This window comes from Lepidochelys olivacea (assembly GCF_965140295.1).
Source record: "Lepidochelys olivacea isolate rLepOli2 genome assembly, chromosome: 9".
NCBI lineage: Eukaryota > Metazoa > Chordata > Testudines > Cheloniidae > Lepidochelys > Lepidochelys olivacea.
In genome coordinates this window covers 91,248,241-91,275,066 of record NC_140419.1, presented here as the reverse complement: position 1 = coordinate 91,275,066, position 26,826 = coordinate 91,248,241, and the positions used below count along the sequence as shown (strand labels likewise).

At 43.1% G+C, this 26,826-nt stretch overlaps 1 protein-coding gene across 1 annotated transcript in view; it reads right to left on the bottom strand.

Annotated features, from left to right (window-relative positions):
• Positions 1-26,826, bottom strand: part of NRK (Nik related kinase) — a 120,965-nt gene that overhangs the window by 59,410 nt on the left and 34,729 nt on the right. The window contains exons 3-8 of the mRNA XM_084639819.1: positions 19,180-19,236; positions 11,211-11,336; positions 10,243-10,353; positions 8,487-8,577; positions 5,948-6,078; positions 2,956-3,010 (exon numbers count right to left, since the gene is read on the bottom strand). Coding sequence (XP_084495945.1) covers positions 2,956-3,010; positions 5,948-6,078; positions 8,487-8,577; positions 10,243-10,353; positions 11,211-11,336; positions 19,180-19,236 — 571 coding nt within the window. The remainder of the gene's footprint in view (positions 1-2,955; positions 3,011-5,947; positions 6,079-8,486; positions 8,578-10,242; positions 10,354-11,210; positions 11,337-19,179; positions 19,237-26,826) is intronic.

Here is a 26,826-nt window from a genome sequence, read left to right as displayed (position 1 = left end):
GTGATGTGGGGGCACGGAATAGCTCTTTCTGATATGAGAAGTAGCAGCCCTTTAAAATTCCTCCTGTTCTAAAGAATGGAAGGATCCTTCACAGGAGTTCAATGCTATTCAGTGGAATTCACTGCCCCGAGGAGGAAAAGCTTTGCAGCACAGAAGGGCTCTGAGTGGGCCGGACTGTACATTGCTATAGCTGAGATGCAAGGATTCAGTAAAAGGAAGGACTCCATTGAAATGATCAATGCAGCCCTTCAGACTTTTAAGGCTCTATATCTCTGTTCAAAACAAAGGCCAAAGAATGCTTGACTGGATTATAAAACAAGCACATTTTCATAGCGATGAAAGGACATTTACACCTACATGTGAAAGTCAAACTCTGGATCAAAATGTTGATCTATTTTAATATGCCTGGTTTACAGCTGAGATAAACAATAAGCTCGGTGTTAACAAACCTCCTCACTCTAAAGCACGTGGCATAAGGGAAAAAGAAGGAAGAGAAAAACCTGGCATGGGAACTGGTACGTCGCTCCATTGGAGCTGGACATATGGCTAAGAACATGTTTTGGCTACACTGTATTTAAGGACTCTGTGCCCACTTAGACCAATCGGTGCTTTCTAAACAGATTCCATCACTGTGTTTGGTACACTGTTTTTTTTCTATCTACACCCACTCCTGGTTTTGTTGTAGAAAGTCAACACGGAAAACAACACTAAAAAGTAAATACTGTCCTGACCCAGAAAGTCCACCCCCTACATTTCACTGACCATTCCCAATGTGTCACGTTTGCTGGGTGTGGAGTAGAAATGTTGGCGGACGGTTGCCCCTCCAAAATGCTACTGCAGGCTGAATGACACGGATGGGGACTATCAGGCCTGATAATCTTGGTGTAAATCAGAAGTAACTCTATGGCCACATCTGCACTACAAGTTGGAGGTACGATTCCCCTGCTCGCGGACACTTACTCATGCTAGCTCTTGCAGAGCCAGGGAGAACATAAATAGCAGGGGATGGGCAGCAGCGGCAGCAGAAGCATGGCTTAGCCGTGCCCAGTACAAACCAGCCTGTAGCCGGTGGGTACATAGCTGGCATGGCTCAGCCGTACCTCAGCTGCCGCTAACCGTGCTATTGCAGCTGCATGGCTATTGACACTCCCGCTAGCTTGATGAGAGCTAGTGCATGTGCGCATACATGAGTGGGGGAATGACAACCCTAGCTCGTAAGGTAGATGTAGCCTACTAAAGGCAATGGAACCACACTAGTGTGGAACAGGTGTGCCAGAAGAATCAGGCTCCATCGTCTCATTGTTTCCTGGTCTTCTGACATCTGTCTGTCTGTATCCACCTATTGTCTCTTGTCTCATACTCGGATCGGAAGATCTTTGGGGCAGGGACGGTTGTGTGTTTGTACAGCGCCTAACACAACGGAGTCTGGTCTTCGCCTGGGGCTCCTAGGTGCTACCTCAATAGAAATAATAAATACACTATCGCACCCTCCTTAAAACTTGCCTACTAGCATTAGCCAGTCTGAAAATACAATAAATAAATACAACTGAAATATGGTGTGAAGCAAGAATGTTTGTTACATAAAAAATATCCTCCAAGACTTGTGCCTCAAAACTAAGATCTAGCTAGCCTGGAGCATGATTTGTGAAAATGCTTTAGATCTCAGTTTGGCCTGACTTGTATCTTGACTGGTTGATAAACACATCCCAGGTGCCCTCTAGCATAGGCCAGGTCCTAGGCTATAAATAGGATCCCCTCCAGCAGGTTCAGCAATTACCAAACACCCCTATTGTGTCTTCACACCATTATGCTGCAGAACATCCAACATGCCTTGTGCTCCTAGGCACAAACCCACCCTATTGCACAAGGGTAATAGTCTGCCGCAATGCTAGATAACCAGGACCCTGCATCTAAATTACGTTCTGTACTTGTATCTTATATCAGGAGTATCTGACTTTGGTAGATAATACTGAAAGAAAATTTAAGGCCAGAAGCATGTTGACAGAATTGTGGTGCCATGTGGCTGTAGGAGAGTGTCTGGAGGAGCAAGAAAATTGCAGGAGAGGGGAGATGATGGAAGCAAATCAGAACTGTGACTGAAGTGTGGCTGAAGTATTTTTGCTGTTCTGTGGGGGGGGAGGGGTCTCACTCCACAGATCTCCAAAATTGCTTTGAGGGGGGAAAATGATGTAATCCTTGTGAAACTCAGGAGTGAGCAAGGCACTAACCCCAGACCAATTTTCTTTCTCTAGGGGGCCCCGTTCTCCATTACGCTGCACCTCGTACAGCCACTTACACCAGTGCAAAGTGGGAGTGAAACGCTCCCATTCAGATTTGATCGTGTTTCGCCTCAGTAGCATTTTCACTCTGAATGACTGCGTGGGGTGCAGTGCAATGGAGAACTGGTTCCCTTGATGGGAAGGCCAAAGAGGTGGATTAGCCCACTGACGTACCGTGAAGGTGAATAGCTCTTTCTTGACACTGGCCCCTATTCCAACCTCCTGGAGGAATCTTCCATCTGGAATTACAGGATGAAGATTCGTGCCACAACAGGTTGGGGGACCATTTTCAAGGGATGTTTTTCTCTGGAGAAGCCCCAGTACTGAAACTGTCCCACATTTACGCTGAAGCTTTAATCGCTCTTGCTCATCTATATCCACATGTAATGATCAATGAAGTGACACTACTAACCTCAGCTCTAGAAGACAACACTTGGCTTCCCTATCTTCCCAAAGGCAGGCAAGGAGTGAAGAAACAGAAGGAGAGAATCAAAAGAAAAAAGGGTGAGCAAAGGAGCACAGATAGGAAAAGAGTCAAATAACGAATTATTTGAAAAGAGGCAGTCAGAGCTGAACACGCCCTAGACAAGCATGAGATAAGCTAACCTAGCAGGACAGAATGTGTCCATGAAATTTAGGCTAACTATTTAACAAAGAACTATACCCAATCACTTACGAGGAGCTCCTTCTGCCATTTCTATAGCTGTGATTCCCAGAGACCACAAGTCACTCTGTAGGAAAAGAAACCGTGAATGATGTAACTTGTAGTATGTAGGGTTAAAAAAACCATAACGCTTGCCTAGAGTTCCATGGAAGGGTCTTTTCTTGTGAGTGACATCCATTCTGCTCCCGCCCGTTCCCAGCTGAGCCTGTCGGAAATGTGCTAATGGCCAGCTTTCCATTTCCCACACAACTTGGAACAGCTGATTCATCATTGAAATAGCCAGCCCCGAAACAGACCTTTCATCTTTAAAACAAAAGTTCCAGAATATAGAAGGGCCCATTTGAAGCCATGGCCCAGATTCTCTCCTCTGTTACAGAGGAGGTGCACAGGTGAGACCCCACTGCTTTCCTACACTGCTTGAAGGGAGATGGCAGTCAGGCCCACGGAAGGTATTTCAATCCATGGACAAGTTACTAGCCAGTGGGAAAAAAAGTAGAACTATGTATTCAGATTTAATATAGATATATTAACTTAGTTCAGTTAGGTCAGACTGGAGTCTCCTCTATGAATATTATATGGCATCAGAAACCCAAATGGCCAGATTCTGATCACAAAGGTGTAAATCAGGAGTAATGCTATTGACTTTAAGAATGTAACCAGGCTTCCACTTGCTTAGTGGTGTGCAACACTTCTCTCTTTTTGTGGACATATGCACCTAGGCAGATACATTTATCCAAATAAACTTATGGGAGATCTCTATGATTATTATGTAAAAGAAAAGGGTACCCTGAAGTCTCATAGCACTTTGTTACTCAGAAAATCAGACAAAATACTGGCAGATGGCAAATCCTTGCAGACTTGGCGCAAAACTCCTTAATGAACAGCTACTTGTGTCCGACCTGGCCCTAAGACGACACCTTCACAATAAGAAAAGGAGTACTAGCGGCACCTTAGAGACTAACCAATTTATCTGAGCATAAGCTTTCGAGAGCTACAGCTCATTTCATCGGATACAGTGAGCTGTAGCTCACGAAAGCTTATGCTCAAATAAATTGGTTAGTCTCTAAGGTGCCACAAGTCCTCCTTTTCTTTTTGCGAATACAGACTAACATGGCTGCTACTCTGAAACCTTCACAATGTGTACAGTGCCAAGCCAACCCACAGCGCTTTACAAGGCTGGAAACAGCTTGCATTGCAGACTGTGGGCCTGATCCTGAGGAGGACCCTGGATTTCAGTGGGAGCTGGAGAGGATTCAGGATCAGGTTGTGTCATTTAACTAATGACTGAAAGCAAGAAAAGGGAGATCTTTCAGAAAAAGTGCGAAACAAATGGCCACCCACTGTACTACAGTTAGACTCTGGTGATGATGGGACATGCACGCAAGCTTCAGATAACCTTGGGCTGATGCTTAGGGGTGTACGGAGAAACGAGGCTAGTGAGATAAGAAGAACTGCATTTTTTGGTGGGATTTTTTTTTATTTTTTAAAAGCAGGACCTGTGAGAAGTCATGGGCACAGCAGAACAGCTTCCTGCTTTTCACTCAGCATATCAGCAATGTTTATAAATACTTGCCCCAGTCCAGGCTTCTGAATAACAACACTGTGTCTGAATCAGCACTTTGGAAACCCCCGGCTGATCAGCTTTGGACTACGGTCTGTGGAATCGGACTGGAGCTAGGGCAATGTGGGCAAAAGTTATTCAACACAGGGAAACCACACAAACTGGGGATACCCTTCAGTCATCACTAGAAAATGCGCTAAATAGGAATAGAACTGGGGGTACAGATGGGAGCTAACGGATAAACTTCTTGAGTCTTTGGCATAAGGTTTATATAGTATGAACAAAAGGCAAAGAATAGTCTTTGGACTTGATTTTCTCTTATGTTAAGATGCCTTTAAATGGGTGAAAGGCCATTTTTCAACAGTGACAAAGCAGTATAAATCAGAATCATGCCCTTTGACTCAGTAGAAAACAGAGGTAATAATATGAGCTCTGAATATGCCACAGCTGGAATAACAGATGTAATTTTGATGATCCTTGTGTTACAAACTTGTTATAAGGACAAGATACACAAAAGAAGGCAACCAACCCAACACAAGGACTTGGCAAGAGCAGTCATTCAGAAAGCATTCTTTGGAAATTGTCCTATGTGGTATGTGCAGATATGTAAATGATGACAGTGGTGCAAGCAATTCAACCACAGGCTGACAAACAGTATCACGTGCCTCTTTAGAGCCAAATCAGCATATTATAATAGTAAGGGGGACTGCCAGAGAATTTTTTGATAGCCATTTTTATACGGTATCCAAATTGCAGTGTGCCCAGATGGCCTCGGAAGAATAACACATACTCTATCTCTTTGGTGTCAGTGAGGAGGATATTTCGTTCATGGTTGTACAGTGCCATGAATGAGTTGAGAGAGTGTCTCACCAAGAAAACAGTCCGGATATAGTCATAAGGACAAGACACATAAAGTCATTCAGACTTTTTCCTCCCGAGAGCATGACTGTGGTGAATGGTTAGTGATCTTTTCTGGAGCAAGGAGTCTTTTGTTGTTCTAAGCTAATAATTATATGTGTGATATTATTGTAAAATTACCCCGAGGACTGTGCAATAAGCATAAGGAAAAATAATTTGCTATCACAGAGGAAAGAAGCTGTGTTACACTGCTTCTTAACCACCCTTTTTAGGTCTTTTCACCCTAGCCATCTCCAGATACTGTGTCTTGTTTTCAGAGAATAAGCGATACTTTCATACGTTTCATTCTAAACATATTTGTATTTCATTTTGTACGTTAACGGTTCACAAAGAAAATAAATTCATATTGAAACTCTTTTTTTTTGGTCACAAACCGAATATTAAAAAAACAGCCCTTTACATGACTGTGGTTTTAAGGGAGGGTGACGCCTTTTTTCAATTCTTTCGGTTAACTACTTCAAAAGGATGTCAATAGCAAAAACTTGTTTACTTTACTATTGATTCTAAGTTCCTAACAACACTCACTCTGTAATCATATGTTGAATCTTGGTTCTCCTCGCAAGCTATGACCTCGGGCGCCATCCAATAGGGAGTTCCGATGAATGTATTTCTTCTCCCAATCGTCCTAGCCAGTTGAGCGCTTACCCCAAAATCCACTGCAGAGTTAAGCAAGCGTAAAGTAATGAGCCAAGTGCTGAATTCATAGGACAAAAGTCTGATATGTTATTGTCTCTGCTTGGAAAGCAGACTCTAGGGTTGCAATGCATAGCAGATTTGAGCTCTTATAATATAGGGTTTCCAGTGGAGCCTAGCTATTTATACCAGACAGTCCAAAAGGAAAATTTAAAATTAACACGATCCATGCTAAGTTTGGCAGAATGGCCACTATAGGGATGTACTCTTATGATAAATAAAAATACCTAACTTACAAAGTGCTTTTCGTTGGCCTCAAAGTGCTTTATAATAGGATACTATGGAATATATAATATATACTTGGATTAAGCACTACTTTGGGGTGTGGATGAAGATTTTCAAATGGTATTTTAATCTAAAACGAAAACCTACACGTAAGTGTTCAGGTGAGACTGGGAGATTTCTAGTATTACGGCTGGTGGTTAACGTTGGATAGGGTCAGCACATTAGCGAGGAAATGGATTGCTTTGTTCTGAATGGTTTCACAGACCTTTTTTTTGCTGCACTCCTGTCTCAGAATATGTTGGAGGAGTGCACTGTTTTATCCACCTGTGACGTGCATTAAGAGGAATAAGTTGTGCTGTGCAAATGGGCAGTGGCATCACAACCTGAATTTTTAGTTGTATTGTCAAACATCATTGCTCAGATGATAAATAGGATCCACATTCAGTAACTATGTACTCATTGAAAAAAACACCTCTGCACAATATCTGATCAACTGGGAAAAGGATATAAATAAAGTTGAGTGTTACTCAAAGAGTAGCTACAGTAGTATCCAATTAGTGTAAGCAGCAGAGGAAAAAGAGATTAGGCAGTGTACAACCCTATTATTACCCATGGCACCAAGGAGCAGATTTTCATGCTTGACTCCAATGAGCAAATTATTTGCATGCAACTTCTGGTATATCTATTGATAAACAGACCTCATAGAACCATACGGCAACAGGAAATTATTGTAGCACTAAATTGTGTAAGCTTATCTAATAATGGGCGGGTGTCTTTTCATCGAAGTGTTCTGTATTTTGGATGTGAAATATTAGTCTTTTATATAAAGCCCATTAACAAGGTTGAATGACATTGGATCTCTGAAGTCTGAGTTTTCCAGCTTCTTGGCTTTTAGACATGGCTGAGCTAAATTTCTCTGGAAATATTTTAGTTTTACTTTGGTACTTTATAGAAATGTTTCATTATTGTCTGCTCATCTAAAATACGGAGTACTCGCTTTATTTTTTTAATAGGCGAAAGACATCCCTTATGCTGTTAGCAGCAAAACAAGGCAGCAAACAAAATGAAAACAAAACAAAAAAAGGCCTTGCTAATTTCAAGAAGTACAGCAGGAGCATTTGCGAAATGGAAAAAAAAGACTCTGGGTGAAATCCTGCCTCCACTGAAGTCAGTGGCAAAACTCCCACTGACTTCAGTGGAGCTAGAATTTCACCACATAGATCAGATCTCCACCAGGCGTCAGAGCTTTGCTGATTTACATTTACTGAGCATCTCACCCAGTATCTACACAGAATAATCTTTATTTTATTTTTGAACTCCTGAAACCATGAAACAGAGAAAACAAAAGAAAAATCCTACATGAGAAAAGCACTGTTCTTGATACGCTCTCTTTAAAAATTGCCGGATATTCCCGATGATGTCCTTTCAAAAAACCAAACTCCTAACTGTCCACATTTGCTTTTGAGCTATTGACATTGTTGGCTTTCACAGAGCTAAAAATTGTCAATAGTCCGCACACCGCGACATACCACTTGGAAGAGGAAATGAGAGGGCTCTCAAATACTCTTGGGTGGAAACTCTTGGTACATAACTACCTTTTCATGGTGCCCTTTAGACAGGGCGAAGTGTATGTCACAGCCTCAGCACTGACTATGAGTTTCATTAAAATCTCCTAACCCACTTTGAGTAGAAAAACGGCTCAGTGGAATTTATTGCTCAAAACTGATTTTTCTAAACTGTTTTGGCCAAAGAAGAGCTCTGTGTAAGCTCAAAAGCTTGTCTCTCTCACCAACAGAAGATGGTCCAGTGGCAGATAGGCAGAAAGGACAGGACAAGGACACTTTTCTACATTTTGAATTTAGTACTTATGCGTAATGTAGTGTTGCTGTGGGCTATTAAACAGGTTCTAAGTGTGACTCTATTGGGATGGTTGTATTTCATATGAGGAGAGCAATTCCCATGCACAGAGCCTATAAAGACCTTTGGGATCCTTCTGTATGAAAGGTACCATATAAATGTAAGTCTTTACAACTATACTTAATATATTTTTCACTCTTGAGTTATTAGATATCCTTTTCAGGTTAACATGGAAACCTCAGCATATCTTTAACTCACAGGTTTCTAGAAAAAATTGAGAGAAACTTACCTAGTTTTACTTCTGCATTTTCTGTTAAGAGAACGTTCTGTCCTTTAATATCTCGGTGGATAACGTGATTAATATGAAGATGTGCCAAACCCTGCAAGACAACCACATGGTTCTAGCTTTTTTCTATCAGTTTCATCACTTTGGAATTTTTGTCCCATGAAGTTCTTTTGCTTTGTTCTGGCTATATTAATGGAGAAAAGGGACTAAAATTTACCAATCTAAAATTCTTTAGCTGTGATTGGCAGCAACAAATTAATTGACACCATTTTAGCAGTAAGAGAAGAAAGCAACAATGGGTTTGATTTTCTTCTCACTCCCACAAGTCTGACAGCAGGAGACCATCTCTGATGACAAGTAAGAGGAGAAAGAGGCCCCAAAATTGCATACTGCAATTTCAGAATCAGAGGGATGCCCATTTACAGTATGTGTTAAAGGCACATGAAAGAGGAAACTGGGGTGTGAACAGCAAAGTGTTTGCACAGCACGCAGAGTGCTGTGTATGGAGTATGCAGAGAAACAAAAGACTGGTCGCAATGGATTAAATCCTGTATTGAGCCAGATTCCCGCAGACTTCAGTGACTAGTGATCACATCTCCATTCGAGACTATTTTAGTTTCAAAACATTCGTTAAAGTAGGCTAGAAATAATGGAATATATTGCACTGATGCTGACGAGAAGTAAAAAGACCACCAAAAATGTTTGCCCTCTTTAATATGAGTGACTAGAAACACAGACAGCGTCTGACAAAATCCAAAGTTCTATCACAATTTCCTCGCCCCACATACTGACAGGTCACTCTCCACACATGCTCTTCATCAGTTTTCATAGGGAGATGGGTGTAGCCATTCCCTTTTGTCCTACACTAATGTGTATTTATTATCTTAAGTTGCAGTACTTAAATTAAAAGGGGGCTTGTAAAGCCAAATTTTCTAAAGGGGATGCAATGGCTGTGCAAGTAAAATGGCATAAGTGTCCACAAAAATTAACGTGCCTTTGCACTTGAACAGTGAGAAACTGCATACGTGCCCGTCTCACCATCAGTTACCCATTTGCCATGGACAGATGGGAGGTTTTTACACCTCTGTGGAAAATGTGGCCTTTCATGTCCCCAAATGGAGGCAGAATGCAGACCATGGTGGACCACGGTAATGACAGCAAGCTGAGGTGTCTGACAACAAAATTTCCAAGTGATCAGGGGAGCTACTCCATTCAAGTAATTCCCAACAAGAGAACAGATGCCCCCAGTGACTCATGGATTTGATATCTATTCAAATCTGCAGTCCAGTCCCAAATCCAAGTGGGCTATTTGATGTTCTGTCGAACAGACCACCCATCTCTGTCCCTACACAAATAAAAGACTTTAGACCTTTGAAGCCTTAATGCACTATTTTAACATATGTCATTTGAATGGCCGTTTATCTTACTGTTATTTAAAAATGGGTAAAACTCCACGGTGATGATGATAGATCAATATCTCACTAATGGGCTTGGATCTTTTCAGCCTGGCTTGCTATGTAACCCTTGCTACCAGGCTTCTATGTGTATTGCTTTCACAAAAAACAATTAGAAATTGGTTTGGTTTCTGTACTATCCAGGAGAAACAAGTAGCAAAGAATGAAGATTGGGCTCAGGAAGTAACCTGGGACATCCTCTTTTATTGACACTAAAGCAGCCCTGGTGCCACATCTTATAGTTATTACAGGAAACTCTTCACATTGTCAAGTGGCAACGAGCAAACTCTGTTAGCAAGACTCACCCTGAGAACCTCTCTGCAGATATATGCAATCCAGTCCTCCTTGAAACAGTTACCTTTTGTCTTCTTTACCAAATCTGTTACAGAGCCAGCTCCACAATATTCCATCACCAACTGCAGAGAGGCAAACACATTATACCTCCTTAACACAGCCCCCATTGAAACACACTGTGCAAGTTCTGGCCTGACACAGTTGGGCTTGACTGTAAATGTGCGGTGCTGTACGTAACCTCCAAGGATTGCAAGTGGAGTAAATTTTCATTTCACTTTGCTGCTGGAGTAAAACAATCCAGCAACGCCTCTCATTTATTACAGTTCTGTGGGCATGTCTTTCCTTACTAGAGCTGGCTATAAAATTGCAGAGCCAGGGGAGAATTTTGAGAACATGCAGAAACTGTTTTCATTTCACATTTTTCAGAAAGAACTGATTTTGAAACAATGATCACAAATATTTTTACCGAATGTTTTTGGTATTGATTTTTCCTTCTTCTCCCCATTTTTAACTCCCCTTTTTGCTTTTTCCATTTTGCCAATGGAAAAAGGGGGAGAAAAAAAACCAAGAAAAGGAGGCACAAAGGGGGGAAAACCTAAAAGGAACAAATGAAATCAAAACCAGGAAAACTGAAAACATGGCTTTTCAATTTACATTTTCATAGGGAAAAAAAGGAATTCTGTGTTTTGGAAAAAGGCGATTTATCTACAAAACTATTTTGTGTTTTGACTACCTAGGAGTCTTACAGGACCATGTCACCATAAGATGTACCAAGTCCCATTTGTGCTCCTTCTCCAATTCACTTCTCAATCATAAGTGGGGCAGATAGGTAGGCAGAAAGTCTCTCTCTTACAAAGTAGTCCTCAAAGCAAAAAAATGGATCATTGAGTTAGACTCAGGGCTAAGCACACTGGAGCTCCCAATGAAGAGTTGCTCTCCCAGGGAAATGTGATGAACACAGATGGGATTCAACACTTACCCAGAGCTGATCATCCTGGCCTGCAGGACTCTGCTTTACAAATGCTCCATAATATGTCGCAATATTTCGGTGATGAGAATATTTCTTTAACATATTTATTTCCAGTTTGATTTCTTCTTCCTCATTCTGTGGCAAGAGAGAGCAGAACACAGTAAAGATGATACCGTATTGATCATTGTATTGCTCTCATAACCCTCTGTTCTTTGAAATCGAGGGCTAGGCCCTCCTACAACCACAGGAGCAAGCTCTTAAACAAAGGAATGAAGACTGAAACATCAGGGATTGAACCTGGCACCTAAATCTGTTTAGAGCTGTTACAGCTTGAGCTAAACAGACATACCTGTCTAATTGCGGCTGTAATAGACCCATATCCTGTGTGGATTGGGAACAGATAGGGAACTGTAACTCACTCATCAGTGGGTTAAATATATAGTCATTTAGTCATGGAGAAATTAACCAGATTTAAGAGAAATAAAATATTACTATAATAGAATATTACTAAATATTACTACCAACATTTCATATTTAAATAGGGCTTTACACATTTTAAAGCATAGTACATACATCAACTAATCCATCCTCCTGATACCCCCAAGGCATTGATTATCCTCCTTGTACTGCTGCTGGGGAAATTTAAACCAAGACAGGGGAAGTGACTTGCCCAAGGCCACAAAGCAATTCAGAGGCCAAGCCAGGATTAGAAGTCTGTTCTTTTCTCCTCATCTTGGGGTTAGTCCAGTAGAGTGTAGAGTTGCCTACAGAAAACTGGACAACAGACAGGCATCTGGAGTGCAGAAACCACTGCCTATCATTCTGAGGAGTATTGTATGCATGTGCTGCCCTGTTTGCCTGTCGTATCTACCTGTTGTCTCTTGTCTTATACTTAGTTTGTAAACTCTTTGGGGCAGAGGCCATCTTTTGTTCTGTGTCTGTACAATGCCTAGCACAATGGGGTTCTGATCTCTGGCTGGGACTTCAGGGCTGCTACCGCAACACAAATAAATAACAACACTACAAAGAATTAGAAATAATGTCATCGGTAGCATCTAGTGGCATCCTCCATGAGATTATCCTTCTCTGAGAAGAGAAATCTCTGATCCAACGGAGAATTCAGCCTCCTTTATAACTAGCCAGCTGGGATGTTTCTGTCTCTGATTGGCAGACTTCTTTATGGACTCCGCTGTCTGTATTAGCACCCTCAAGAGGTGGTGCATGGTTTCAAGTTAGGTGCATGTGGATTTAGCGGCCTGCTTTGCCATTATTGGATCAGCACAGCTACATGCTGAGGAGCTGTCTGTCTGGATTGGCTCAAAGGAACCAAACAAGGCTGATAATTAGTTTACGTTTTGTTGCAGAATATTCTGGCACTTAGTAGCTGATGAAAAAAATGGAAGAGAAAAATGGCTGGCACTTACAGGACATTTTTCTGCCCTTTCCCACAATTTTCCAGTAGCCTTGCCATTAAAGCATTCCATTAACTGTCAGCACGAAAACAGTGACATTGTCCTATACCGGCCGTATGGTGGGGAGGGGTGAGACACATGGAAGAGTGATAGGCTGGAGCCAAAACCCCTCAAGAAGACCTAGAAGTGGGCCATCTCCTAGTATAAAACACCAAAAAGCATTCCCAACAGACACGCGGTGGCCATGTGGTTACACAATGACATTAATCCAGAAGAGAAATTTTGCCAGACCATAAATACAGAAAATATAATTGTCTTAAACTTGAGGAAACGAGAAGCGTAAAATGGCTCCACTCAAAGCAAAATCAACTCTGAAGTATTAAAACAGCCGCTCTGCTGAACACATGGCTCTCAAGTTGCATACAGTACCCCGGCTACTTCATCTGTCTTATATTTCAAATGAAGAGGAAAGGGAGAACTCTGAACACTGGGCTTGATTGTGCCCTAGGTGATATCCAGCATAATTAAAGAAGGTGAAGAGGAGCTGGGCATAGCTGGGACAGCCGCCAGGACAAATTCTAGATGACTCAAGCAGAATTCCACACAGCGGCTCTCAGCCAGCACACATTAGAGCATGTGTTGCAAAACCCTGGAAGGTCATATTTCGCTCTCCATGCCTGGCCACCATCTTGAGCCATGTGGCATTAGAGGAAGGAGGTTTCCGCAATCAACTGGGAGTGAGCAACTGGACAGCTCTGTTGATTAATGAGAGCAGGTCCTGCCCTTCTTCCCATTACAAGTTCCTTCCTAGCATTCATAAGGATTCTAGCAGGGAGCAGGAGCTTTGCTTCCCTGTGGGATTCTAGTCAGCATTGACATAGGGATGGAAATGGGTGGGTGGGGAGGGAAGTCAGAGGATAAAGCCGGCCTGGCCTTTCAAATGATCTGTTCAGATACATACATATAACAGAAAGTATTTTCAAAGCCTGAATTAATAATCCTGGGCAAAGATGGGGCCAGGAAGGAATTCCTCCCTGTTATATTGGCAGGGACTTTGAGGCTTTTATCACCTTCCTCTGCAGCATGGGGTGCAAGTTACTTGCCAGGATCATCCGGGCATATATCTCACATAACTCCCTGCCCTTGCAGGAGTGTTGAGTTTTGGTGCACCTCAGCCCATGCTGTTCTCTGCCATCTGTAAAATGGACATAATAATCCTTCCCTACCTAACTGGGGCATTGAGAATGTACATAAATGTATGTTTGTAAAGTGCACTAGTGTAAGGGAGGCCATACATGTATGTATGTAGGTAGGTACATGTTTTTCCTATAACCAGCTAGTACGACCCCTAGATCCATCTCTTGCCCTTATTAGCTTCCCAGAATCCTTGCCATCACCCTCCTTGCCGTTCCTGATTTTCCTTCACCCCCACACTGCCTTCAGATGTCCTTACGCCAGACTCCAGTATCTCTGATGAAGCTCAGATATTGTGGTATGCTGCTCAGATGTTCTAGAGATGAGATAACAGGCTTCTCTGTTGAGATCCAGCCACTGCTGAACAAGCCTTGCAATCTAAACTATTCTGCCCCTACAGAGACAGAGGCATGAATTGCGCAAAGGGCAGGTCTTCAAAAGGTAAAAAGACAGAAATGGGGGCTGTCTCAGTTTGGGAGCTGAGATACTGTGTGAAGCTGGTTACTGGAAAGTGGTAGGAGGTGTTAGTGGAAGAGCAGAGGGTAGATGGTCCTGGGCATAGGGTGCTGGTCTGGGAGCTCGGAGACCTAGTTCAGTTCGTTGCTCTGCTGCATGCTTCCTGTGTGACATTGGGCTAGGCACCTGCTGTCTCTCTGCCTCTGTTTCCCATCTGTAAAACGGGGACAACAGCACTTCCATCCCCCACAGGGCTGTCATGAGGATAAATATATGAAAGACTGAAAGATGTTCAGATACTATGGAAAAAGGGGTGATATAAGGCCCTTCAGTAGATGCGGGTCAGGGAAAAGGAGGGGGAATAGCCTCAGTGGTTGGATCCCTCCAGATGCTCATGATTCCAGTCCTGATCTTCTCCTTGTTAATACTACTATGGGCCACATTTCCAAAGGGCATTGAAATCTGCTTGTAAATGTTGCTGGCAAAGAAATAAAAGTCGCTCTCGGGTGTGCAGGCGCCACCGCTGTTTCCCCACACAAACCGAGTTATTTCTGGGCACAGCTGACTGCATGCACAAAATGACAGGCTCATGTTCAAAGGCTATGTTTGAAAACATGGCCCTATCTGGTAGGTAGCAGCAGCATACACCTCCAACCTCAAGAGGAACAAGATGAGGCTGATACACACTGCTGCCAGGAGACCCCTTTATGGCCCTGATATTATTCATTTAAACAAATAGCACTTAGATAACTGGAAAGACTGAAAGCAAGAGATTCACAGGGACAGCCTGCTGCTCCCTCCGTAGACACAGATCCGCAGGGAGAGTAAGTCAGCAAGAATCGGATCTCTTTGCAAACACTTTGTTTGCTAGGCGTGATCAGATAACAGGAAGCAGAGCCTGTGTAAAGAGGCACAGAAGCACACTTTGCCCTCAGTTCTCATTTAAAGCTCCCACGCCCCTCCCTGTAACATGACACTGCAGCACTTCCTGACAGATGTCCAGATGATCCCACCCTGACCACAGCATCCTGCTGCTATCATAAGAAAGCAGCTCCGAATCTCGGAGCGCACGCTAGAGAGAGAACAGATTTACTCCGCTCTGAAGCTGGCACAGTCCTCAGAAAGAAAAGGAGGTCTTGTGGCCCCTTAGAGACTAACCAATTCATTTGAACAAGCAAAGGCTGTAAGATAAAGACAAGAACGATGGAGGCTTGTCCCGGAGGGCTAGGAAGCTCTTCGTTTCACATCACTTTATTACGAATGTGCCCCATTCTCTATTACAAGTCGACCTCCCCATGAGATGCGCCCTCGGATGTGCTGCATATTGAGCACATTCGAGGGGATGCACTTTGATATTTTTTTAGACTTTACTTAATATGTTTCAAACCAGTTTTTCAAGCCCAAAGGAATAGAAAATAACTTAATCCCAGCTAGACCATAACGTTGTGCGAGAAACACTGAACCTTTAGTGGGCAACCAATTTTATTACACTGAATTCTTGGAGAATGAAAGTAGTTCAATCCAAAATACTTCTGTGACCCCCTATTACTGTAGTATATGAGCAACTCACTTAATCTCACAACATTCCTGTGAGGTAGGGAAGAACTATTATCCCCTCTTTAAAGATGGGTTTCAGAGTAACAGCCGTGATGAAGTGATGAAGTGAGCTGTAGCTCACGAAAGCTTATGCTCAAATAAATTGGTTAGTCTCTAAGATGCCACAAGTACTCCTTTTCTTTTTTAAAGATGGCAAATCAAGACCCAGAGAGACTAAGGCCTAAATCAGTGGTTCTCAAACTTCTGTACAGGTGACCCCTGTCACATAGCAAGCCTCTGAGTGCGACCCCTCTTACAAATTAAAACCACATTTTTATATATAACACCATTATAAATGGCGGCAAAGCGGGGTTTGGGTGGAGGCTGACAGCTCACGACCGCCCCCATGTAATAACCTCGTGACCCCCTGAGGGGTCCTGACCCCCAATTTGAGAACCCCTGGCCTAGATCCTTAAGGGTATTTAACTCCTATTGAAATCAAAGGGAGTTAGACACCTCAATACCTTTGAGGCTCTGGACATAAGTGACATGTCCAAGGTCACGCAGGAAGCCTGTGGCAGAGCATCAGGCTGTCACCCTAACCCCTGGAAACTTGTTAGTCTACCATTTCACAGCTGAAATCAATAAAACTTCTGCCTGCAGTCCTACTGCAACAAGCTATGAACTCATAAGAGCTTTTATACTAAGCAGGGCTTAGAGGGGAGAGCACCACAGAAAACCCCAGAAGGGGTTACACGAGATCTAAAGATTTTGCCTTGAAGCGCTGCAGAATTCTTAAAAAGACACAATCAATTTTGTGTGGAATGATTCAAACCAAAACCAACCAGACCTGTTACTGGTAAATCCTCGGCGTGTAAAGACGCTGCTCAGCTCCCCAAATAGTGAGTCAGATACCATCAATACACCACAGCTGCTCTGTGCTGCTACGGTGATGCAAAGCAGCTGTAAACCAGGATTAATGAGTCAATGAAGCAAGTTTATGGCTGCTTTGTGCTCGCAGAACTGCACACAGATACTGATGTGAATCTGGGCCTCTGGGTTATCTTATCTTTCATTTAAGTTTGGTTTCCAACAGTGTACTAGCACACACTATATTCTGTTATTTAAACATGGAGAATATCAAATTGTGTGCAGCACAAGGCAGGAGATCTTTGTAAAGTTCCCTGCCTCGAGTTTTCTCATTGATACTCCCTGTGGCGGTCTCTATCCCCTGCCCATGGATCAGGCCTCCGGAACAACCCCTGTCCCCTGTGGATCCCTGGGGTTCAGTGGGAGGCAAAAGCTATCCATAGAACAGCTCTGGGTCTCTGGCAGCCCCTTCCCAGCTGATCTTGAAGTCTGGAGGTGCTCAGATCTGGGAGTCTGATTTGGGTTCACACCCCACCACAAATTCAACCTCTGCCACTCCCCGAAAACCTTTCCTCTTCGGTGACTCTCATTTCTACAACATAAGGCAGATGGCGAGGCCTGTACCCACAGAGCCAGAAGCAAAGTCCCAGCACTTTACTGGTCCAATCATTTCAAAAATGTACCCTCTCCACAGACAGAAAAGCAAAACCTTAGTAGTTTGACCTTCTATATGTACACAAGTATATTTTATAAAGGTATAAAAAGCCTGTTTTTTATTCATATTAAGGCCCATTTGTACTACCCTGGCAGTGTAAAAGGGCCTTACAGTGGGTGTGAGTTACACTATACTTAATCCTGCTTTAAGCCCTCCTTGTCTTAGGATATGTCTACATTATACAGCGGCACAGGTGCAGCGTTGAAGCTACGCAGCCGTAGCACAGTTGTGTAGACACTGATTACAGTGACGGAAGGGTTTTTTCTGTCACTGTTGTAAATCCACCTCTCTCAGGGGTGGCAGTGGGGGTTAGGTCAACCGAACGACATTGCACAGGGCGTGACATTGTTCACAGCCCTGAGTGATGTAGCTAGGTTGACCTAAGTTTTAGGCGTAGATCATGCCTTAGCGTTTTACGCGGCCACCCACTGCCATAGTATATGTACGCTGCCAGCATAGCATAAAACGAATTTAGGCCTTGTCTGCATATGGAGTTATTCTGGAATAACTCTCCAGGAATAGCTATACTGGAATAACTCCATGTGAGGATACTCTCAGGTCTTGTCTACAATAGAAAAGTTTTGCTAGCATCATGATACTGGTATAGCAATTATAGCAACCCTCCCTTCTCCCCAGTGTAGACTCAGTTTATATCAGCAAAAAAGTGCTTCTGTCACCATAGTTTACACCCGTTTCCCAAGAGACACAAACTATATTGGCAAAAACACTTTGATGCCTGTATAAATGTATCTACACTAGGCTCAGTTAGGTTGGTAAAAATCTACACCCATAACTGACATAGCTATGCCAGTATAAGTTTTAACTATAGACCAGGTCTACTATTTCGGAATAAGAATGCCTTTTTCTTTAGTATCTTAATCCACTTTGGAAGTGGATTATGCTAAACCAGAAAAAGGCATTTATACGCAAAAAAAGAGTGTCTATACTATTTATAGGCATTATTATATAGCTATTCTGCTTTAAATGAACATCCTACCTTACTCCGGATTAATTTTCATGTGCAGAAAGTCTTTTAGTGTAAATGAGAATCAGGCCCATAATATGCAGGAACTGAATTACAGGAAACTCTAGGGGAAAATGTTTTTTGGCCTTTCATGCTAACATTGTCTTGAGGTGGCAAGTTACAGTTCTATAAAACCAGCTGCATTGATCAGAGGAGGAACAAAAAAATCAATGCTTAGCAAATTCTGTGACACTGTGTTCTAACTCTGACACCACTTTATAAATGTGAGCAAGGACTGTGCCAATTAAACTGTCCCCTTCTCTCATCTAGTTGATAAAAAAAAAAAGCAACATTTGCAACTCTAATGTTCTTTCCTGCTTGCTGTCAGAGTGACTACAATGCCCTAGATTTTTGTACTGCAGAGAGGAATAGCTGGCGTGTGAGGGGAAAGGATGTGATGAAACACAGCAGGGGCAGCACAGAGCTACAGGAAATCTTCTATTTACTATCTCTGGAAACAGATAATCAACTAGCAATAAGCAGGAAGAAAATTCTTTTCTTCATCATTCTAGACTAGCAAAAATATACAGAACTACTGGCCCTGATTGCTTTGCCCCCATTGTACAAATATGATTGAAAACAAAGAAACTTGCACATACAACCATCCTTAGCACATTAGGAAAAAAAACCCAATTCCCAGCAAGCAGTACTTATGCAAGCAGATCATCTTCTCCAATAAGTTATCTAACTCTGTAGTGATCTGGCTGGTTGTTTTATATGTCCTTTTTGCTTATATCCAGACAACTGTTTTTTCCACAGATGCTCACTCACCTCAGTAACATTCATAACCTTGATTGCGGCTAGTTGTCCTGTCTTAACGTGGCGGCCCTGTGAAAATAAATGACATGCTGTAGGTAAAACAGACATGTATGTAAACCATATGTACAGTATTCACTGACTCATAGAAAAGTAGGGCTGGAAGAGATCTCAAGAGGTCAGCTTGTCCATCCCCTCCCATTGAGCCAGGATTAAGTATTTCTGCAAGCAAAATAATTCAACTAATCATTGATACAGTGAATTTGCATAGCAAGATTTTCTTGTTCAGTTACATTAAGTCAATGAAAATAACATGCATGATGCAAAACCATTAGGGTGAAATTCAGCACGGTACAGGGGGCTAGCATCAGACCTGTGCCCAGCTTAAGTTCTGAGTTTCAAAGGTACATAGTCTTTTGTGCTGGCCCTCTCCAGGAGAGAATTTCACCCTGAATGCAGACAAGGCAAAGAATATGAAACTCCTGTTTTCAGAGTCCAGTGTGGAATTAGTTTGTAGGTCTCAGTACAGCTCCCAGGAAACAGGTGTCTCCAAGACGCAAACCAACATTTCTTGGTAATCTCAGCAGAGATGTCAAGGATTCCGTGAGCATAGAGCCCAAATGACCTTTTCGTCCCTCCATGTCAGGGCGGAGACATGTTGGTGAAACGAGTGGGGATGCTGGCACTGCTTCTTCCTGTGTTGTACCCTACGCATGGATAAACAGAGGACTCCAGTTTCCAGAGCTGTCAGTCTGGCACCTTTTCCACAGTCATCAAAGACTACCTTCGTACATCCCGCCCCCGACCCCTCCGAAGGTTCTATATTGTGAAATAAGCCTCTAGAACTCAGGGTCAGGTATCAACTTGAAAAGCATGTGGAGGTTTTGCACTTATAATAAGGAAGAACCCGTCTGAGTTTTGTAATGCACACTGAGACTGTCTAACTGTGCAACGCTGAGACCTAGAAATTGAGACAAGCAACAGCCTTACTTTAAAATGCACCTTTTACACTTCTCTGTTCATCAAGATGTCTAGGCCACTTTGCTTGGAAGAGGTATGCAATGGAAAGTACAGTACATTACCATGCTAACCAGCACTAATCTCGTAGTTGAAGATTGCATCAAATTACATGGGTCGACATCATATAGGTTAAACATTCCAATTATGTTTCCCTTGGGCCAGATTTTCAGAAATAGCCTTCAGCTTTTTGAGTGCAATTTCTCTCCTGCAAATAATTGTCTACAATTCTGTACCCACAATTAACCGCAGAGGGTAAACCATAGGAAATCAGGTATTCCAACATGAAATGGTATGATTTGTGGACACAATGATTTGCAGCTGCAATTTTACACTTGTAAAATTAGAAGCTGAGTTGATCCTTTTAAAAAAATCAGACCCTATATGTTCAGAATTCCATATGAGAATTATGTTGGGGACTAAGCAATTTTGCTTCAAGAAAATGGATTCTTTAATATCAGGCAGTATGTCACAGTCCTGTTCTATCTTTGTAAAAGATAAACCATGCTGAATTTTTGTATATTTATGAGTGCTCTCTTTTTGTGGGCACACTCGTGGGCCTGCAAAGCTTTTTCTCACAACAAAGAAATCCTATAATTCTAGTTTAATCACAGAATTTAGGAGGAAGATAAATGAGACACACCCAAAACATATGCATGACACATACATCAGTGTGTCTGACTACAGATCCTCTAGTGATGAGTGCTACTCCAGACAGATGCCTGCCTTTGGTCACTGTCCATTTCAGCTGACGTCAATCATAGTCAGTAAGCTTCCTTTTAGCAGCCACAGTTCCTTTGTTGGAGGCCATTGTTTGCAAATGTTTCCAGGCATTGAATGTCTTGGCAATACAGGGAGACGACCCACCACAAAGTACAGTAATGCTAGACATTCTGGCACCCTGATTTAACCCCAAAGCCCATCTGGAATTAACCATGCTGATAAATTCAGGTCTTTAGCCACTGTACCTAGCAGGCAGCTGACCTCTCTACGTGATACCAGCTTTTAGGGCAGCTGCGTGCACTGCAAAAGGATGACACACTTAGTTTGCCTTTGAGAATTTAGAAGGATTTTCATCGTTGCAGTCTGTCAGATAGATCGAGGATCGAGATGGGGGAAAGAAAAGATTTTCCTTTTGTAATAAACACAAACCTTTTAGTACCAAGATAGTGTTGCACAGGGTAAAGACAATTCAACAGACTAGACAAGAAGGGAGGACTTGGTGTTTTACTTTGATTTCAGAACATCTGCCCAAATAACTTGTCCCTTTGTATAAAAGATAGCTGTTACTTTATAGCCAGAATTATCTCCACTCCATGCAAACCTGCTGTACTTGCTTACTTTTATCACTGTGAATCAGAAGTGTCAAATCTGTCTCCACATCAAAAAGAGAGGAGAAAAGCTGAGAGTAAATGAAGAATTTTAAGCCAGCCCTGCAGATTCACTCTTGTTCCCATCCTCTCTGTGAGCTTTATCATGATTTTTTTTGTTTGGATTTGGGGGGGGATAATCTCAGCCCTCACAAAATTCTTAAGAAAAGGTAAACATAAACCCCATGTATCAATTAGTTGGGTTGAATGCAATCATGTAAAATGCTGGAGGGACAGCATAGAGAGAATGCTTTAACGAGGTTGGAAATATCTTATATGAGACACTAACTGTAATGCTATTTGTGGTGAAATGTGGGTTTGTGGGTGTGATTTGTGGCATGCTTTCCAAAAATAAATAAGTAATGGGTCTACACCCCAAGTTCCTTAATCTGGCAGGCAAGTGGCTCCTTTCATAGCATAACCTATGCACATGCTAACCTCTGTAATAAGCTTGACATAGGACGGCATTACACATGTGACAAATACACACTTTCCACATGAGCCTATGCCACCCTCATCTAGGTATGCACAAACAGGCCTTTCCCACCAAATATGATGGAGCTACTATAAGGTGGGTGCATAACTGGTTAGAAAATCGTTCCCAGAGCGTAGTTATCAGTGGTTCACAGTCATGCTGGAAGGGCATAACAAGTGGGGTCCAGCAGGGATCAGTTCTGGGTCCGGTTCTGTTCAATATCTTCATCAATGATTTAGATAATGGCATAGAGAGCACACTTATAAAGTTTGCGGACGATACGAAGCTAGGAGGGGTTGCAAGTGCTTTGGAAGATAGGATTAAAATTCAAAATGATCTGGACAAACTGGAGAAATGGGCTGAAGTAAACAGGATGAAATTAAATAAGGACAAATGCAAAGTACTCCATTTAGGAAAGTACAATCAGTTGCACACATACGGAATGGGAAATGACTGCCTAGGAAGGAGTACTGCGGAAAGGGAGCTGGGGGTCATAGTGGATCACTAGCTAAATGAGAGTCAACGGTGTAACGCTGTTGCAAAAAAAAGCAAACATTCTGGGATGTATTAGCAGGAGTATTGTAAGCAAGACACGAGAAGTAATTCTTCCGCTCTACTCCACACTGATTAGGACTCAACTGGAGTATTGTGTCCAGTTCTGGGCGCCACATTTCAGGAAAGATGTGGACATACTGGAGAAAGTTCAGAGAAGACCAACAAAAGTGATTAAAGGTCTAGAAAACATGACCTAGGAGGGAAGATTGAAAAAAATTGGGTTTGTTTAGTCTTGAGAAGAGAGGACTGAGAGGGGACATGATAACAGTTTTCAAGTACATAAAAGGCTGTTATAAGGAGGAGGGAGAAAAATTGTTGTTCTTAACCTCTGAGGATAGGACAAGAAGCAATGGGCTTAAATTGCATCAAGGGCGGTTTAGGTTGGACATTAGGAAAACCTTCCTAACTGTCAGAGTGGTTAAGCACTGGAATAAATTGCCTTGGGAAGTGGTGGAATCTCCATCATTTGGGATTTTTAAGAGTAGGTTGGACAAACACCTGTCAGGGATGGTCTAGATAAGACTTAGTACTGCCTTGAGTGCAGGGGACTGGATTATATGACCTCTCGAGGTCCCTTCCAGTTCTATGATTCTACGACTAAAGACACAACATGACAGTCATGACACACTCAACAATAGCTTACACACACAGCCTCAGTCATGGGAGACAAAGGGAACAGCAGAGAGGACTCCAGAATTCTCCCAGATTTTATTCTAAACATCCAACAAGAACGTTAACATCCATTTGGACACTAACTAGAGAGGGGCCCAAGGGAGCTCTCTTCAATGCCTTATCCTATGAATAACAGTCCCTAGGCTGTCAGCATTGGCAGCAAGCCAGAATCCCTGCATGAGTCTTGAACTCAGAACCTCCCAACTAAAAGGATGCTACCACAAGGATGTCTCTTTAAAAAGGTTTTAGGCAAGTCTAACCCTGGTTAAATTCCTTCACGTAGGATTTCACAGACTGTTAGCTCATTCAGTTTAGCAGTGAGACTTACCAGAGGTTGCATGCTAAAGTTGTTTTGATGTATAGAAAAGGCTACTGGCCTTTCTGCCAGAACAGCAGTGATAATACAAGTAAAATCACTGCTCCCTTGGCTTTTCAGCTGCAGCAAGTTTCTTCTCCTTGCAAGCTTTACAAGTGGTTTTAAACATCTTCAGCCCCACCCTGAAGTTTTCACTCAAGCAACCTTCCTGAGCAAAGACCAAGTAAACACGTTGGGGTTTGGCCTTTTTGTATGTGTGTGTTTTGTTTATCAATAACTTTCAAGGGTTATGCAGAGTGCATGGGAACTCTTGTGCACTTCTACTTCTCTAGCAGCCCCAAGGATCTGTTTTGGTAAGCGTGGCAAAACTGGTATCTATTTTCTAAGAGGTGTTGGTTTTGTGTTTTTGCTTAAAGCCACCCACTGATTGTTTTGACCGTTTCATTGCTGAGTCAGATCAGCCACTATCTTAACAAGCCAGTCATTTAGAGTCAAATCCTGTGCACTTCACTTACGTGAGTAGTCCCACGGTGAGTAAGAGAAGCAGAATTGGTCAGCTAAAAAAGGAAATTGAAAACACCTTCCAGCAGCAGGAAAGGGTTAAAGGGCTTCCTCACCCCACCCCACAAACGGCAGATGCTAAAAGCCTGTTCATTTCTAAAGCTGGTTTAACTGCAGAGCGCTAGAGGGCTTTTAGGTGGCAGTGTCCTGTGTTAGGCTGGTCTATTATCTCACGCTTCGGGCTCAGCAGAATTGGCTGAAGGTGTTTGTGAGGCAGTGACTCCATGTAGTTAATGAAAGGTTTGTTTAAGTTTCAGTCTTCATCCATGTGCTCAGTTTGTTAGTCTATTATGACAGTTGAGCCGAGAGCGAAATTATCTAGGAGCCCCTCCCTGGGGAATCACTCAGGTTTTCACCTCGAACGCTACATTAAATAATAGCAAACACAGCAATAGCCCGACCATCTAGCGGTGCTCAAACATGATGATTTTTCTAGTAAAGATCTCTCCAGCATTTTCATTCATCAGGGGCTTAAAGCAATTCTCCCACTGACTTGAACAGGCTTTGGATCAGGCCCCAGATAGCAAAATTCTTCTGTAATATGTTTCCAAAGAAAGCTTTGTTGCACTTTCCTACTTAACTAGTCACTGTAATAATAGTTTGCAAAACTGAAGTCAGTTTACACATTCCCCTAAATCTACCTACCGCTGATCACAGCTACATTTGTGGAGGCTGCCCTATGCCAGAGATCTGGTTTTTGTGTGTTCTAGCTGTGTATTCACACAGCAGGGCAGAGAATGGGAATAGATTAATCCATGTATTTATCTTCTCAATTAATTTAGCTAAAGAAGCCCTTAATCTCCATCCCCTAGCGAGTGTCAGTCACATTGTACATGCGTATGGAGAACTTCAGTAGTTAGTGGTCAGGCCATGAGCTAGACAAGGTGCTTTGAAGCAATTTCATGGATTTACAATGAGATTCGTTTGGTTAAAACAATTACTGCAAATGCTGCTCCATATCAGGGGCAAGGCAATGGTTTTGCTATGTGGACCATGCAGCAATTACAGGTGGAGGCCCCGATTCTCAATTATATTCGAGCTGTGCTTGCAGGGCAGGGATGGACGCTCACAGCCATCTGGCCCCAGCAGAAGTCCTGATCTAACTTATGCTGGTAGTGTATGGTCCCTTATGCCAGTGTATCAGTGGAGCTCAGCTTTGCCACACACAATCCCAACATGCCCCTTTACACATCCTGTGCCAGGGTTGCGGGGGGGGGCAGATGGTGCAGAAGGTGGCTACTCTGCTTCCTCCAGCTCTACACAAATGGAGAGTCCCTCTGCACATGGACATCTCCACCTGGTTTGGAACAGAGAATCTGAGCCAAGGGCTCTAGGTAGCAAGTGTCTCATGACTGATTCTGGCTTCCACCTTCTCTTTCTCTCTCTCACTGATGATTTACTTTGGCTCAAGTCAGCCCCTTGTAGCTCCTGTCCCACATGTCCTTCTTGGCACCAAGCACTCAGTTGCTTCCCCTTGTTTCTGGGCCCATCCGCTCCATCTGCCCCAGCTAAACTGAGGCAAGAAGAGGAGCTCGTGAAAGGCAGAGCAACATCTGCCTCACTGTTACACTGCTGACCTTTCACCATATCCTTGGGGCCATAAGCCAACTTTGATCTGACATGGCATTTCCAAGGACAGTGACTGGTCCAAGTATAAGGGACCCCAGAGCATGGAAAAAGAAACAGGCAGCCACCCACTCGCTCCTCATAAGTGCAAGGTGAAGGTAAAGCTGCTCAACTGTAGGCTGTTATTGCTGGTGAACTTAAACAAGCAGATTCCCTCTTCAAAACCCACATCTGAGCTTTGAAGCTTGCGCCCTTGTCTGTGTGTGTGGCCCCATGGCTCCCAGCAAATGGCCAACACAGCCTTGTTTGTCCTACAGAATGGGACTCACCCCTCTCCCTCTAGCCTGGTAGCTGCAGGAAAGCATGTGAGAGAGTGTGCGCTCTACGGGATAGGGAAAAGGCCCGGAGTCAGGAGACCCATGGGTTAGTCCAGGCTCTGCAAGTGACCTTGGGCAAGTCACTTCACTCCTCTGTTTCCTCGTGTATCTTCGGTATTGCGATGGTAAGTTCTTCGGGACTGACTGTTTGGGTGCCCCGATCTCTGCTGGGGTCTCTAGGCACTACAAGTGAACAGCAATAGGGCACAGTGTATGTATTTGGGGGCTGCTTGGGTCAAGGCGATGAGCTGCGTCCCACTGACCAGCCTTGCTTTCCCAGGCAGGCAGTTTAGGCCTCCCTGCTTTTGCCTGGTACCAGAGAAGGGGAGGCTGAAGGACAGCCCACTGCTGCGCGCCTTAAGCTTCACTGCTGAGGGGAGCGGGGGGGGGGAGAGTGGTGGAGGGAAACTGTTTAAATGGGACAGGAATAATTGCCGAGAAACAAGCTGTTAGGAGTTTATAGCTAGCTTTTGTTAGTTAATGGTCTGAGGCAGAGCTCAGGGTGGTTAATGCACTAAAAACAAGCATCAAGTTGCAGTTTTGAACAATTTCTCGAGGAATACACCATTATAAACCATAACAAATGATTTACAACAGCAGCTGTGACAGCCGGGTTGGAAAAATCCATCCCTCTTTGGCAGTTAATTACAAGACTTCCCTCCCCCCATAAGGAATTCAGGACACTCCTTGATGGATCTGTAATTCTACTTATGCCCCAGCCCTTTTTGTTTTAATCATGCAATCAGCGGTATT